Below are 16,842 nucleotides of genomic sequence, written 5' to 3' on the forward strand. Positions count from 1 at the left end.
GTCTCTCACGGGTTACTTCCGAAAGATGGAGAAAGTGCGTGAAACATGTCAAACAAAAAGTTGAGGTAGACATGTGGAAACTGGATAATATTATGAATGATATAACACCAGTCATCGTCAACTTAGAGGAAAGTTCTGCATCTTCTGACGACACTACGGGGTAGTCACTTTTACAAAAAAAATATTGGTACACATTTATATACATAGTATTTATTAAAGTGGGAACTTTAGATTAATTGTTCATTACTGAGACTCGTAGATAAGCATACATATTTTTCAGCGGAACTGGAGCACTCAAAAAGTTTTAAAATATAACGCTCTCGGAATTAAATTTATTAGTACACCTCTGCGTTATCACGTTCTTGACGCGTGATCACTGCATGCTGCAATGTTTACTGCTGGCCTCTTGGATTTGGATATACTATAGTGTTCTACTAACAAATAGTGGTTTATGATTCAAGATGAATTATACTTTAAACGAATAATAGCAGGAAGTAAAGTAGAGAAGCAATTCCACTGACACTCATCATGAAAAAATTTAATAATCCTGATGAGGTAATGCTTACCGGTTCGGCTTTCGACTGTTGTGATTATGCCAATTTCGAATGCCTCATATTTACTTGACTAAAGTCTTTATCCTAGGAGCTCCCACACTCCTCTCCAGAGGAATTTTCACTTATCAAAGATATCTCACGAAAGGATTGTGCTGTGTTGGAGGCCTTTCCAATTTTTAGGCTTATTTTGATGGTCCGGACTGCTCCTTGGCTCCTTGGTGTCGGTTGGCATACTGCTGCTATAGAGAAAATAATAATATACCTCATACCACACAAATGGATCTAGATAATCTTGATCCACTGAAAAATGAGAACGCACCCAAATATTCTAGGGGCTTCTGACAATAGAAAGAGTTAAACGGTTAGAATATGTCTCACGTTTGGATATGCGATGATTTCCAGGGAGATACGCGTGTCGAAATTTGTCCATCGAAAAATCCCGAAAAAGATGGGCTCAGTTAAAAATTCATCCATAACGGTTGCATCGAGCTCGATAAAATTTCGAGATTTATTGCTATAGATAGACCATTCAAGTATGCTTGACATCTCGGGTGGCTATGGAAAATTTAAGTTGGTAATGGCCATAAGTTAAGATTTTTGCGTACGGTAGATTCGGGTGACTTGTTGAGACAGTCCTGTAACTTGGCACAATTACACCCTTTGCAGCATTGTATATATCCTAATCAACAGTCTTAGTCATTGAGCATATTTAAACCACTCTTTCAGATAAAAATAGGTCAACGTTCTTAAAATATGACAAGTTGAATTCAACAAGTCACCCACATCTACGGTAATTCATGTTGGAATTGTGAATAAACAGTGATCTATAGACCAAATATTGTGAATCTCCACTGCCCCGTTGCCCCAGAGCCTCCAGAACTCTAAATCCAGCCCTGGCTGCCATTGATGGTGGTTTTCATCTTTTTTTCAAAAGGTAGTGAAATTGCATTATTTTTCTCTTCATTGAGAGTGAAAAAACCTCTATTTGTTTCTTATTAGTTTTCGAAATCCAAATATCAAAATATTGAATGGAGTAGGAACGTGGAAAACAATACATAGCTCGTTCTGTTAATCCTCAACAATTTGTTACATACAACGATAGGATCATTTCTTCAGTTCAATGGATATTGCATAAAAAATTGCTACCGAAAAATTCTTAACCAACATGAATTAATTAATGAGTATCTACTTCGAGTAACACTGATCTACCCAAATGATTAACACATATTGCAAATTCATAAGCGTATCAATTGTAAATTTCTGGAAGGAGGGAGGACGGAAAGTAAACCAGCCATAGTATAAAAGTTGTATGATGATACTGTACCATCAACAGTCATTGTTAACACAACAGATATGAAGCTTCAAGTGAGTAGTAGTAGTAGAATAGCTGTGATATTTTCGGTGTGATTTCGATGAGATGTTAAGAAATAGTGCGCTAGTTTGGAATCTAATAATATATAAAGTTCATCACGAATAAACGGTCAAACTGCTTCAAGGAATACGCGAAAAAAATGTGGAAAAATACGAGAGCAAACACCCATCTCGATAGAAATTTTCTTGTTATTATGATCCTTCAAGGATATAATTTAAAGATTACTAAGTAATTAACTTTTCTCTTTCGGGGAATCGCAGCCAATTTTATGTGTCGCAATTCAATAATACAACTACTTAATTTTGAAAAAATCATTGAGTTAACTCTGAATTATTGATAAGCATTTTTAAAGCGTTTCTCTGAAAAATTAAATAAAGTGATCTGAAGAAAGTTCCATAAAGTTTTATGTGTACAGTGTTGAAAACTGAAAATATTTCTTGAGTTCATGAGTAATCATGGTAAATTCAGTGGAAAGTTTGATACAATTAAGCGTGTACCCTACAACTGTATATTCTGTAGAAACAAAAATTCCGAAATCCTTAAAATTTTCTCTACGATCTGCAGTTCCATATGTAGTAGGTACGATAAAAAACGATGTATGCAGACAATTTTGAGGTTTAGAATCCATTCATATTCTCCTAGCAGATATCCATAAGTAGAATAAAGCTTTTTGCAAACTAGAAAATTGATTTCAAGGTTATATTGATGGTTGAAAATAATAACTTTTCTTACTTAAAAATAATTCACAACTCTGTTTAAGGATTGCGATTTCGAAAAATCAGTATTAGCAAACCTATGTGAGCAAGATTTGATGCCAGTATCTACATATTATATTGAAGTTTCTTACACTTCTCTTCAATCAATCAAACATTGCAATTCTTGTCAACGGTTTGTGAATTTCTATGCCAAGATTTGAATTTTCCTTCGTGATTGAAACAATTTACTGCCGAAACCGAATTTATTTCACGAATTAATTTTACATGAATCAATTGAAATGACTATTTCATTTCTTCTCGTTTCATTCAAATTGTTCATTCTACTTTTCATTACTTCCAGGGTCTAGCAGTACTGCTATTAGCAGGTTTGGTTTTGGCCGAAAAGAAGGAAGAAACTAAATCAGCTGAATCTTCCGACAAGAAACAAAACAAAAGAGGTCTCTTCGACTTGGGTTACGGTGGTGGACATGGATTCGATCTTGGAGGAAGTCATGGTATTGAATTAGGCGGACATGGATTGGACTTGGGAAGCAGCTATGGAGGAGGAAGCAGCTTTGGAGGAGGAAGCAGCTATGGAGGAGGAAGCGACTTCCACGGTGACATCAAACATGTTACTACTATCACCAAAAAAGTCCCTTATCCAGTACCACACCCTGTGCCTTACACCGTAGAAAAGAAAGTTCCAGTACCATACACAGTTAAAGTGCCTGTACCAGTAGATCGTCCATACCCAGTGCATGTTCCTAAGCCATACCCAGTCACTGTACACAAGCCAGTACCTTACACTGTAGAAAAGCCAGTACCATACCCAGTCAAGGTTGAGGTCAAAGTTCCGGTCAAAGTACCCTATCCAGTCTCCGTACCAAAACCATACCCAGTAACAGTAAATCAACCATACCCAGTACATGTTAAAGTTCCAGTCGTAGTTGAGAAGAAGGTTCCAATCTACGTCAAAGGTCACGGAAGCTTCGATGAACACTACGGTGGAAGTTACGGTCACGGTGGTTTCGACTTTGGAAGCTTCCATCATTAAAAAATGACTGATAATTTAGGATCATTTCCTACAACTGTTAATATTTTTTCTTTTTCTACATGTCATCTTCTTATTTATTATTCACACAATAAATTATTTTCTTGAAATCCTCGATTTATTGTAGAACACATTTTCAGCTGAAGATCTTGAATTTTTATAACGATTTTTTCATGCTAGGCGAAATAACACTACATCGACTCTAAATGAATAAGTTTTTATTCATTAGTTTATTTTATAATTGCTTCATTTCCATTGAATCCAAAAATCTCTAGATGTACTTATTCATTGGAAAACGGAAATACTCAAAAAGCGAATAGAGGGTACCGAGGTGGTTCTAGATATACCACATTTATTGGCTCTCACGGTCCTTGTAACTGAGATACAAGGTGTTTTATGAATTTTGTTCATTTTTTCCTGGGGACCATTTTATACATTTCCTTCATACTTGGCACACATGTTTGTTATTCAAAGCTCTAATGAATCACTTATTAACCACAAGAAAAATCCAAGTCAGGATCAACGAAAAATTTTGGCGCAGACACTAATAAATTATTAGAATTTTTGAATTCGCTATTATTCTGAAATTACTAATAGATAGTTAAAAATGTACAGGGTGGGCAAAATTGTTGAAACCTGAACTACAACTTTTTAACCCAACGAGATAGATGAAAATGAATGGCACATTACGTTCATCTTTTTCGAAAAACTAATAATGCTATCAACTGCATTCCTCTTTCTTCTTTTTTGTGGTCTTTTCAAATATTGAAACAGATTTTCCAAATTTAAATTTACAGGGTGTTGTTTCAAGGGTTCAAACGGTTCATAATTTTTTGTTAACTGGGCTTGGACTTTACCAGCGGTTATTGCTTGATGCATTTGACCTTTGAATAAGAAATGCGTTTGCCAAATATGAAGAAAATGTACCTGTTGGTTCGTCTGATATGGCCTCAGGAAGAAACGAGCAAAATTCATAAAATATCCTGTGTGTTAGCTAGGAAGACAGTAAGAGCCAATAACTGTGGTATCACAGTTATACCCTCTGTACCAGCTATGTGAAGCTGGCACCCCCAAATGCGAAGTTTGAAACAAAAATTTCAGTCCAGGCACCGTTTTAGAGATATCGGAAAAGAAATTTTTAGTTCATATTCTGATCAGCACCCCAAAATCGCAAAAACTTATTTTGGACGGTACAGATCGTTTGTTCAACTTAAGTCCACTTTTTTCCACCAAATTTTTTCATTTGTCCACCCACAGAACCATAGAAATAAATCTTTGAAAATTTTGGAATGTGTGAAGTTGGCACCACCAAATGAAAATTTTTGTCCACCTTTTATTTTCATTTGTCCAGGCACTGTTTGAGAGATATGGAAAAATAAATTGTTTCGGTGAATTTTCTGAGCAGAAATTCGTCAAGACCGAACGGTTGTGCCGAGATGGATGAAATTCTCCGATTTATTACTAGAAGAGTTGCTCTTTTAGAATATGTATCACACTTTCATCTAATGGTACTTTTATTGAGAGATAAACAACTCGAAATCTGACCTTCGAAAAATACCGAGAAAGCTAGGTTCAGTTAAAAATTCGTCAAGGCCGAACGGTTGCGCCGAGATGGATGAAATTCTCAGATTTATTACTAGAAGAGTGACTTTTTCAGAATATTTTAGAATATGTATCACATTTCCATTTACGGTTACTTTTATTGAGGGATAAACGACTCGAAATCTGACCTTCAAAAAATCCTGAACAAAATGGATTCAGTTAAAAATTCGTCAAGACCGAACGGTTGCACTGAGATGAATGAAATTTCAAGATTTATCACTAGAAGAGTTTCTCTTTCAGAATATGTATCACATTTCCACCTACGGTTACATTTATTGAGAGATGAACGACTCGAAATCTGACCTTCGAAAAATCCCGAGAAAGCTGGGTTCAGTTAAAAATTCGTCAAGACCGAACGGTTGCGCCGAGATCAATGAAATTCTCAAATTTATAACTAGAAGAGCTGTTCTTTCAGAATATGTATCACATTTTCATCTACGGTTTCTTTTATTGAGAGATAAACGACTCGAAATCTGACCTTCGAAAAATACCGAAAAAGCTGGGTTCAGTTAAAAATTCGTCAAGACCGAACGGTTGCGCCGAGATGGATGAAATTCTCAGATTTATTACTAGAAGAGTTGCTCTTTCAGCATATGTACATGGTGGGCAAATTTCGATGTTTTAGCACTACAGTTCTTAAACCAGAGAAGATAGACAAAATCTGATACCCCATTCTCGTTCTCTTTTTCTGAAAAACTAACAAGAGTAGTAGTCATTTTTAGCCACTTTCTTTTGTTTTCGAGTTATAAGCAAAAATTGAAAAAATGGCGATATCGAAATTAATTCATATCTCCGCTAATAATGATGACAGAGCTCTGAAATTAAAACATTATACAGGCACTTTTTAACGTAGAATCCAGTGGCGTGCTCGCCTTCTTAGCAGGATTCTTAATAACGAAGCTAGGACCCAAAGTTATGTTTTTTTAAATGGGAACACTAGATTTGTGTTCAATTTCTTGAAAGCTTAATTTTTACTGATTTCAAAAATATATAACATCATATGATTTTTATCAACATAAATAATAGAAAATGGTCAAAAACCTTTTTTCTCAATATTTCTATGGTTTCAACTTTTGATGAGCCTAGAAAAATATAGCATAGTATGATTAGCATTGTTTCCTTCTATTAGTCCTTTCATTATTATAAAAATTTATGAAATATATCTCTTGATTCAAATTTTGTGAAAATTGGAAAAGAGCATAGAAAAAATGACATTGCCGGAAGGAGACGCTCTTGTTATAGGAAGCTCTATTTTTCTGTGCTCGTAAAAAGTTGAAACCATAGAAATATTGGGAAAAAAAGTTTTTGACCATTTTCCATTATTTATATAGATACAAACCATATGAAGGGTACAGGGAAAAAACCATTGATGTCAATTTTTGTCCGAAAATGAGTTAGACACACCATTCAATTCAGAATGAAAAGTAGTATTTTATGGTATATTGAAACGGGCATCTAAACTAGCTCAGTCATACGTTAAATCGCTTTCCGAAGAATTTCGAGAACAATAGTATATAATTTGTCATATTCCAAATAATATGAACGGATTTTGAAGTTCAAAACGCGTTTTTCTCAGCTCTAAGGAAAATTGACATCGATGGTTTTTTCTCTGTACCCTTCATATGATGTTATATATTTTTGAAATCAGTAAAAATAAAGCTTTCAAAAAATTGCACAGAAATCTAGTGTTCCCATTTAAAAAAACATAACTTTGGGTCATAGCTTCGCAATTGAGAATCCTGCTAAAAAGGCGAGCACGCCACTGGATCCTAAGCAAAAAAGTGCCTGTATAATGTTTTACTTTCAGAGCCCTATCATCAGTATTAGCGGAGATATAAATTTATTTCGATATCGCCATTTTTTCAATTTTTGCTTATAACTCGAAAACAAAAGAAAGCGGCCAAAATTGACTATTGAAAGTTTCTCAGAAAAAGAGAACGAGAGTGAGGTATCAGATTTTGTTTATCTCCTCTGGTTTAAAAGCTGTAGTACTAAAACATCGAAATGTGCCCACCCTGTACAACACTTTCATCTAATGTTACTATTATTGAGATATAAACAACTCGAAATCTGACCTTCGAAAAATCCTGAAAAAAATGGATTCAGATAAAAATTCATCAAGACTGAACGGTTGCTCCTAGATGGATGAGATTCTCAGATCAGTTTCATGGTTTTGTGGGTGGACAAATGAAGTAATTGCACCGAAATTTTTTTTTCCATATCTCTCAAACGGTGCCTGGACAAATGAAAAAAATAGGTGGACAATCATAGATCTACGATGGACAAACGACCCTGAAATTTTGGTTCAAAAATTTTCATTTGGGGGTGCAAAATTCACACTTTCCAAAATTTTCAAAGATTTCTATAGTTCTGTGGATGGACAAATGAAAAAATTTGGTAGACAAAAGTGGACTTACGTTGGAAAAACGATCTATACCATAAAAAATGAATTTTTGCAATCTGGAGGTGCCGCTCAGAAAATGAACCGAAAAAAGTTCTATTCCTATATCTCTAGAACAGTACCTGGACAAATGAAAAAAAAGGTGGACAAACGTGGACCTACGATGGACAGACGACCCTGAAATGTTTGTTTAAAAATTCGCATTCGGTGTGCCAGCTTCACATAGCTGTCGGGCCACCTATCCGCCTGTTGAGTATTTCCGTTTCCCAAGGAAACGCCCTGTATAATGCTTTTTAAATGCTGAAAATTACTTCGAGTAAAACACTGATCTACCCAAATGATTAACAAATATTGCAAATTAATAGGGTATGAATTGTGAATTTCTGGAAGGAGGGAGGACGGATAGTAAACCAGCCATAGTATAAAAGTTGTATGATGATACTGTACCATCAACAGTCATTGTTAACACAACAGATATGAAGCTTCAAGTGAGTAGTAGAATAGCTGTGATATTTTCGGTGTGATTTCGATGAGATGTTGAGAAATAGTGCGCTAATTTGAAATCTGATAATATATAAAATTTATCACGAATAAACGGTCAAACTGCTTTTAAGAATACGCGAAAAAAATGTTGGAAAATAAGAAAGCAAAAAAGCCATCTCGATGGAAATTTTTTTGTTATTATAATCCTTCAAGGATATAATTCAAGGTTTACTAAATATCAAACTTTTCTCTCTCGGTGAATCGCAGCCTTTGTTTTTTCTTTGGTTGCAATGATAGTGTGAAGAAGTGTTGCTCATTCCTACCCATATTGGCTGACTTTTGAGTCGGTTTACATCATTTCCTTCAAAATAAATCTCCATTTTCAAAATAAACAGTAAATAGAATGTAGTAGAATTATAAATAATTCGATTCGTTTCATATTGTTGGTTGATATTTGTATCATTGGGTTGTTATTTTCCTGTACTAATTTCGAACATCAACATATCATTGCTTTTTGTTTTTAGAAAATTGATTTTAAGGTGATATTGATGGTTAAAACATATATATCATTATTTTGATCTTTTCTTAATTCCAAATAATTCACCACATCACTACTCCGTTAAACGAGTGCGATTTCGAAGAATCAATATCATCTTGAAGTTTCTTACACTTTCTACGGCTAACAAACAATGCAATTCTTGTCCACGGTTTGTGAATTTCTAAGCCAAGATTTGAATTTCCATTCGTGATTGAAACAATTTATTGTCGAAACCGAAGTTATTTCGCGAATAAATTCTTCATGAATCGATTGAAATTTAAATAAAATAGTTAGTTTTCTTCTCGTTTCATTCAAATTGTTAAATTATTTACAGGGTCTAGCAGTACTGCTATTGGCAGGTTTGGTTTTGGCCGAAAAGAAGGAAGAAACTAAATCAGTGGAATCTTCTGACAAGAAACAAAACAAAAGAGGTCTCTTCGACTTGGGTTACGGTGGTGGACATGGGTTCGATCTTGGAGGAAGTCATGGTATTGAATTGGGTGGACATGGATTGGACTTGGGAAGCAGCTATGGAGGAGGAAGCAGCTATGGAGGAGGAAGCGACTTCCACGGTGACATCAAACATGTTACTACTATCACCAAAAAAGTCCCTTATCCAGTACCACACCCTGTGCCTTACACCGTAGAAAAGAAAGTTCCAGTACCATACACAGTGAAAGTGCCTGTACCAGTAGATCGTCCATACCCAGTTCATGTTCCTAAGCCATATCCAGTCACTGTACACAAGCCAGTACCTTACACTGTAGAAAAACCAGTACCATACCCAGTCAAGGTTGAGGTCAAGGTTCCGGTCAAAGTACCCTATCCAGTCTCCGTACCAAAACCATACCCAGTAACAGTAAATCAACCATACCCAGTACACGTTAAAGTTCCAGTCGTAGTTGAGAAGAAGGTTCCAATCTACGTCAAAGGTCACGGAAGCTTCGATGAACACTACGGTGGAAGTTACGGTCACGGTGGTTTCGACTTTGGAAGCTTCCATCATTAAAAAATGACTGATAATTTAGGATCATTTCCTACAACTGTTGATATTTTTTCTTTTTCTACATGTCATCTTCTTATTTATTATTCACACAATAAATTATTTTCTTAAAATCCTCGATTTATTGTAGAACACATTTTTCAGCTGAAGATCTTGAATATTTATGACGATTTTTTCATGCTAGGCGAAACAACACTACAGCGACTCTAAATGAATAAGTATTTATTCTTTAGTTTATTTTATAATTGCTTCATTTCCATTGAATCCAAAAATCTCCAGATGTACTTATTCATTGGAAAACGGAAATACTCAAAAAGCGAATAGAGGGTATCGAGCTGGTTCTAGATATACCACATTCATTGGCTCTCACTGTCCTTGTAACTGAGAGACAAGGTGTTTCATGATCTTTGTTCATTTCTTCCTGGGAACCACTTTGTACATTTTTTTCATATTTGGCACACATGTTTGTTATTCAAAGCTCTAATGAATCACTTATTAACCACAAGAAAAATCCAGGTCAGGATTAACAAAAACTTTTGGCGCAGACGCTAATAAATTATTAGAATTTTTGAATCCGCTATTATTCTGAAATTACTAATTGATAGTTAAAAATGTACAAGGTGGGCAAAATTGTTGATACCTGAACAACAATTTTTTTAACCCATCGAGATAGAGGAAAATGAATGGCACATTACGTTCGTCTATTTTCGAAAAACTAATAATGCCATCACCTGCATTCCTCTTTCTTTTTTTTTGTGGTCTTTTCAAATATTGAAACAGATTTTCCAAATTTCAATTTACGGGGTGTTGTTTCAAGGATTCAAACGACTCATAATTTTTTGTTTACTGGACTTGAACTTTATCTGCGGTTATTGCATGATGCATTTGACCATTGAATAAGAAATACGTTTGCCAAATATTAAGAAAAGATACCGGGTGGTTCGTCTGATATGGCCTCAGGAAGAAACGAGCAAAATTCATAAAATATCCTGTGTGTTAGCTACGAAGACAGTAAGAGCCAATAACTGTGGTATCCCCAGAACCCCCTCTGTGCCAGCTATGTGAAGCTGGCACCCCCAAATGCGAATTTTGAAACAAAAATTTCAGGATCGTTTTTGCAACCTTTTTTTTTTCATTTGTCCAGGCACCGTTTTAGAGATATCGGAAAAAAAATTTTGGTTCATTTTCTGAGCAGAACACCAAAATCGCAAAAACTTATTGTGGATGGTACAACGTAAGTCCACTTTTTTCCACCAAATTTTTTTCATTTGTCCACCCACAGAACCCTAAAAAGTTTATTAAGAAATAAAAATCAATCTTTGAAAATTTTGGAAGTGTCAAGTTGGCACCCCCAAACAAAAATTTTTGAACCAAAATTTCAGGATCGTTTGTCCATCGTGGGTCCATGTTTGTCCACCTTTTATTTTCATTTGTCCAGGCACTGTTCGAGAGATATGAAAAAAGAAATTGTTTCGCTGCATTTTCTGTTCAGAAATTCGTCAAGAACGAACGGTTGCACCGTGGATGGATGAAATTCTCAGATTTATTACTAAAAGAGTTGTATCACACTTCCATCTAAGGTTACTTTGATTGAAAAATAAACGACTCAAAAGCTGACCTTCGAAAAATCCCGAAAAAATGGGTTCAGTTAAAAATTCGTATAGATCGAACGGTTGCGCTGAGATCGATGAAATTCTCAGATTTATTACTAGAAGAGTTGCTCTTTCAGAAAATGTATCACACTTTCATCTAGTGTAACTTTTATTGAGAGATCAAGGTATCGAAATCTGACCTTCGGAAAATCCTGAAAAAATGGGTTCAGTTAAAAATTCGTCAAGACCGAACGGTTGCACCTAGATGGATGAGATTCTCAGAACAGTTGCATAGTTCTGTGGGTCGACAAATGAAGTAATTGGGTGGACAAAAGTGGCTGAGCTGATCAGAAAATGAACCGAAAAAACTTATTTTTCCATATCTCTCAAACGATGGACAAACGACCCTGAAATTCTGGTTTAAAAATTTTCATTTGGTGGTGCCAACTACACACTTTCCAAAATTTTCAAATATTGATTTCTATGGTTCAGTGGGTGGATAAATTAAAAAATTTGGTGGTCTAAAGTGGACTTACGTTGGACAAACGATCTGTACCATCAAAAATGAGTTTTTGCGACTTGGAGGTGCTGCTCAGAAAATGAACAGAAAAATGTTCTTTTTCTATATCTCTAGAACAGTACCTGGACAAATGAAAAAAAAGGTGGACAAACGTGGACCTACGATGGACAAACGACCCTGAAATTTTTGTTTCAAAATTCGGATTTGAGGGTGCCTGCTTCACATAGCTCTCGGGCCACCTATCCGCCTGTTGAGTATTTCCGTTTCCCAATGAAATGCCCTGTATAATGCTTTTTAAATGCTGAAAAAATATTCTTGGTTTCACAATAATATGTTTATTGAATAACTGGACTGAAAAAAAATTGTTCGATGTGTTTGGAAAATAATTTGGGAAGAGAGGCCTCCACTCCTCTATTGCCCCTGGGCCTCCAGACCTCTAAATCCAGCCCTGGCATCCGCTGATAGTGGTTTCCATCTTTCTTTCTAAAGTTAGTAAAATTGCAATATTTTTCTTTATTTTTATTCTTCATTGAGAGTGAGAACGACCTCTCTGCTTGTTTTTTATTAGTTTTCCAAATCTAAATATCAAAATATTGAATGGAGCAGGCACGTGGACAACAATAAAGCGGTCGTTCTGTTAATCCCCAACAATTTGTATTATAACATACCACGATGGGGTCATTTTTTCAGTTAAATGAATGTTGCATGAAGAATAACATACTTACCAAAAAATTCTTAACCAACATGAATTAATTAATGAGTATCCACTTCGAGTAACAGTGATCTACCCAAATGATTAACAAATATTGCAAATTAATAGGGTATGAATTGTGAATTTCTGGAAGGAGGGAGGACGGAAAGTAAACCGTCCATAGTATAAAAGTTGTATGATGATACTGTACCATCAACAGTCATTGTTAACACAACAGATATGAAGCTTCAAGTGAGTAGTAGAATAACTGATATTTTCGGTGTGATTTCGATGTGTTGTTGAGAGATAGTGCGCTAGTTTGAAATCGTATAATATATAAAATTTATCACGAATAAATGGTCAAACTGCTTCTAGGAATACGCAAAAAAAAATGTGGGAAAATAAGAAAACAAAAACTCATCTCGATGAAGATTTTTTTGTTATTATAATCCTTCAAGGATATAATTCAAGGTTTATTTAATAACAAAGTTTTCTCTCTCGATGAATCACAGAATTTGTTTTTTCTTTGGTTTCAATGATAGTGTGTAAAATTTTTGCTCATACCTACCCATAATGGCAACTTTTGAGACGGTTTAAATCATTTCTTTCAGAATAAATCTTCATTTTCAAAATAAACAGTAAATAGAATAATAAAATAGTAGAATTATTAATAATTCGATTCGTTTCATACATTGGTTGATATTTGTATCATAGGGTTGTTATTTTCCTGAACTAATTTCGAACATCAACATATCATTGCTTTTTATTGATAATAACTGGAAAATTGATTTTAAGGTGATATTGATAGTTGAAACATATATGTATATCATTATTTTGATCTTTCCTTAATTCAAAATAATTCACTACATCACTACTCTGTTAAACGAGTGCGATTTCGAAGAATCAATATTTACGAACCCATGTGAGCAAGATTTAATGCTAGTAGCTATCAACATATCATATTGAAGTTTCTTACACTTTCTACGGCTATCAAACAATGCAATTCTTGTCCACGGTTTGTGAATTTCTATGCCAAGATTTGAATTTCCCTTCGTGATTGAAACAATTTACTGTCGAAACCGAATTTATTTCGCGAATAAATTCTTCATGAATCAATTGAAAAATGAAATAGTTGGTTTTCTTCTCGTTTCATTCAAATTGTTCATTCTACATTTCATTATTTACAGGGTCTAGCAGTACTGTTATTAGCAGGTTTGGTTTTGGCCGAAAAGAAGGAAGACACTAAATCAGCGGAATCTTCTGACAAGAAACAAAACAAAAGAGGTCTCTTCGACTTGGGTTACGGTGGTGGACATGGGTTCGATCTTGGAGGAAGTCATGGCATTGAATTGAGCGGACATGGATTGGACTTGGGAAGCAGCTATGGAGGAGGAAGCAGCTATGGAGGAGGAAGCGACTTCCACGGTGACATCAAACATGTGACTACTATCACCAAAAAAGTCCCTTATCCAGTACCACACCCTGTGCCTTACACCGTAGAAAAGAAAGTTCCAGTACCATACACAGTGAAAGTGCCTGTACCAGTAGATCGTCCATACCCAGTGCATGTTCCTAAGCCATACCCAGTCACTGTACACAAGCCAGTACCTTACACTGTAGAAAAGCCAGTACCATACCCAGTCAAGGTTGAGGTCAAGGTTCCGGTCAAAGTACCCTATCCAGTCTCCGTACCAAAACCATACCCAGTAACAGTAAATCAACCATACCCAGTACATGTTAAAGTTCCAGTCGTAGTTGAGAAGAAGGTTCCAATCTACGTCAAAGGTCACGGAAGCTTCGATGAACACTACGGTGGAAGTTACGGTCACGGTGGTTTCGACTTTGGAAGCTTCCATCATTAAAAAATGACTGATAATTTAGGATCATTTCCTACAACTGTTGATATTTTTTCTTTTTCTACATGTCATCTTCTTATTTATTATTCACACAATAAATTATTTTCTTAAAATCCTCGATTTGTTTTGCAACACACTGAAAATCTTGAATATTTATGATTTCATGCTAGTTCAACCAACACTCTACAGCGAATATAAATGAATAATATTTAAAAAAATAATCGCTTCATTACCATTGAATCTAAAAATCTCTAGATATATCTACTCATTCATTGGAAACATTGTTATTTTGACTTTTTTTAATATGTTAGTCCAAACCAGTGTGTTCAAGGTATGTACCTATATACAAACCAAAGGGTATAGCCGGGTTTATATGGAAAATCTGCCCCCGCGCCTTTTTCGATTTAAACACAGGGGATCGATTTGACATTACACAAAAATAATTCACCCCGATTTTCAGCTGTTTATCTCCAACGGTTTCCGAATTTTTCGAAAAAAACTGTTCTTTCAATTAAATTTTTTTTTTCGACTAAAATTCAAAATTGGTTGATGGTGATTTTTTTAATCGTTTTCAGTAGTAAGAGTGATAAGGAAGACATTTCATTATGACTCTCAGTTGAAAATCTTATTTTTGAGAGCAGATATAAAATAATATATATTTTTTTTATGTTACTTAAAAGTGTCCACTACGAAACTTTGTCAGAAAATGTCTTTCGTAGTTATCTAACCTCAAGAAATTTTTCATTTTTTTTGAAGTGGTGGAACATAATGGAAAAAAATAAAAACTATTTTTTTTTTCGAAATACTATGCTACATGCATAGAAACACTTATGATGCGAACAAAATATGTAGAAAACTATTCTTCAACTGAGAATACATAATTCATTTAATAATAAAAATTTAATATAATACCAAATTCATTTATTTTATTGAAACAATAATCATGAATCCATCATAAACTAGATAATAAGTTGCTTCCTAAAGCACCTTTTTTTTCGAGTTCCTTGATTTTTACATAACGAATTTGGAGCAAGACTGGATTCTGATGTTGATCTTTCTGAAAGAGTTTGAGGCCGCAATGAAATCGAAAAAAGATTATGATAATACGTTGGCGTTGGAGGTAAAAATAAATCGTTGGGCGAGACAAACAGTTCCGTTCGGTACGATCTCTTCAAATGATTTGACAAATTTTCCTGAATTAACGGAACAAGAATTGAAGATTTTTTTCATTTCGAATGTGAACCTATATTTTTTGCATAGAAATATTTTTATCACCAATTTTTTGATGTCCTCCAATTTTCGAATGATGGATTCATGATTATTGTATCAATAAAATAAATGAATTTGGTATTATATTGAATTTTTATTATTAAATGAATTATGTATTCTCAGCTGAAGAATAGTTTTCTACTTATTTTGTTCGCATCATAAGTGTTTCTATGCATGAAACGTAGTATTTTGAAAAAAAAAATAGTTTTTATTTTTTTCTATTATGTTCCACCACTTCAAAAAAAATGAAAAATTTCTTGAGGTTAGATAACTACGAAAGCCATTTTCTGACAAAGTTTCGTGGTGGACACTTTTAAGTAACATAAAAAAATATATTATTATTTTATATCTGCTCTCAAAAATAAGATTTTCAACTGAGAGTCATAATGAAATGTCTTCCTTATTACTCTTACTACTGAAAACGATAAAAAAAAATCACCATCAACCAATTTTGAATTTTAGTCGAAAAAAAAAATTTCATTGAAAAAACAGTTTTTTTCGAAAAATTCGGAAACCGTTGGAGATAAATAGCTGAGAATCGGGGTGAATTATTTTTGTTCAATGTCAAAAATCGATCCCCTGTGTTTAAATCGAAAAAGGCGCGGGGCAGATTTTCCATATAAACCCGGCTATACCCTTTTATGACAAAAATGTATCTGCTAGTCCACTTATTGAAAGATGGGTGAAATTAATAAATTACCCTTGTCTTGTGGTTATAGGAAGAGAAAGACTTATAAAATATAAGTTATTTAGAAGCATCTTGCACACCCATGTAAGCGCATTTCCCAGTTAATCCTTTTATATTTATAAAGATATTGAGACACTTTAATTACTGATGCATAGTAGTGAAATGCTCGAAAGCTTCACCTTCATGATAACATCCATTCAATTAGTGAACAAATTTCTTCCTAAATTCTATTCCACCATAGATAAATGATAAATATGAGAAATAACTTCTCCCTATCTTTAAAGTTAAAGGGCGGTGACTTGGAAGAGGAATCGAAAGAAATGATTTTAAAGATTATTATGATCATTATCCCTTATACCCTAGCCTAGGCCAATTGGGCTGAAAAGAGCCGTACTTCCAGAAAATTGCTAACGAACTGGAAATGTTTACAAAAGTCGAAGGCAATCTAAAATATGGGAAAAGTGAAGTTTGCGACAATTTTCTGTCATGGCTTAACTTTTGAAGCCCAAGAATCCTTGGAATGTCCG

At 34.6% G+C, this 16,842-nt stretch overlaps 1 protein-coding gene across 1 annotated transcript; it reads left to right on the top strand.

Moving 5' to 3' along the window:
* Positions 1-1,734: 1,734 nt before the first annotated feature.
* On the top strand, positions 1,735-14,473 carry LOC123309489. The gene is made up of 5 exons (XM_044892639.1): positions 1,735-1,919; positions 2,983-3,672; positions 9,031-9,696; positions 12,695-12,754; positions 13,690-14,473. Exons 1-5 carry the CDS (start codon positions 1,908-1,910, stop codon positions 14,362-14,364), a joined length of 2,103 nt encoding a protein of 700 aa, XP_044748574.1. The 5' UTR covers positions 1,735-1,907; the 3' UTR covers positions 14,365-14,473.
* Positions 14,474-16,842: the final 2,369 nt, after the last annotated feature.

This window comes from Coccinella septempunctata, chromosome 3, assembly GCF_907165205.1.
Source record: "Coccinella septempunctata chromosome 3, icCocSept1.1, whole genome shotgun sequence".
In the NCBI taxonomy this organism is placed as follows: domain Eukaryota; kingdom Metazoa; phylum Arthropoda; class Insecta; order Coleoptera; family Coccinellidae; genus Coccinella; species Coccinella septempunctata.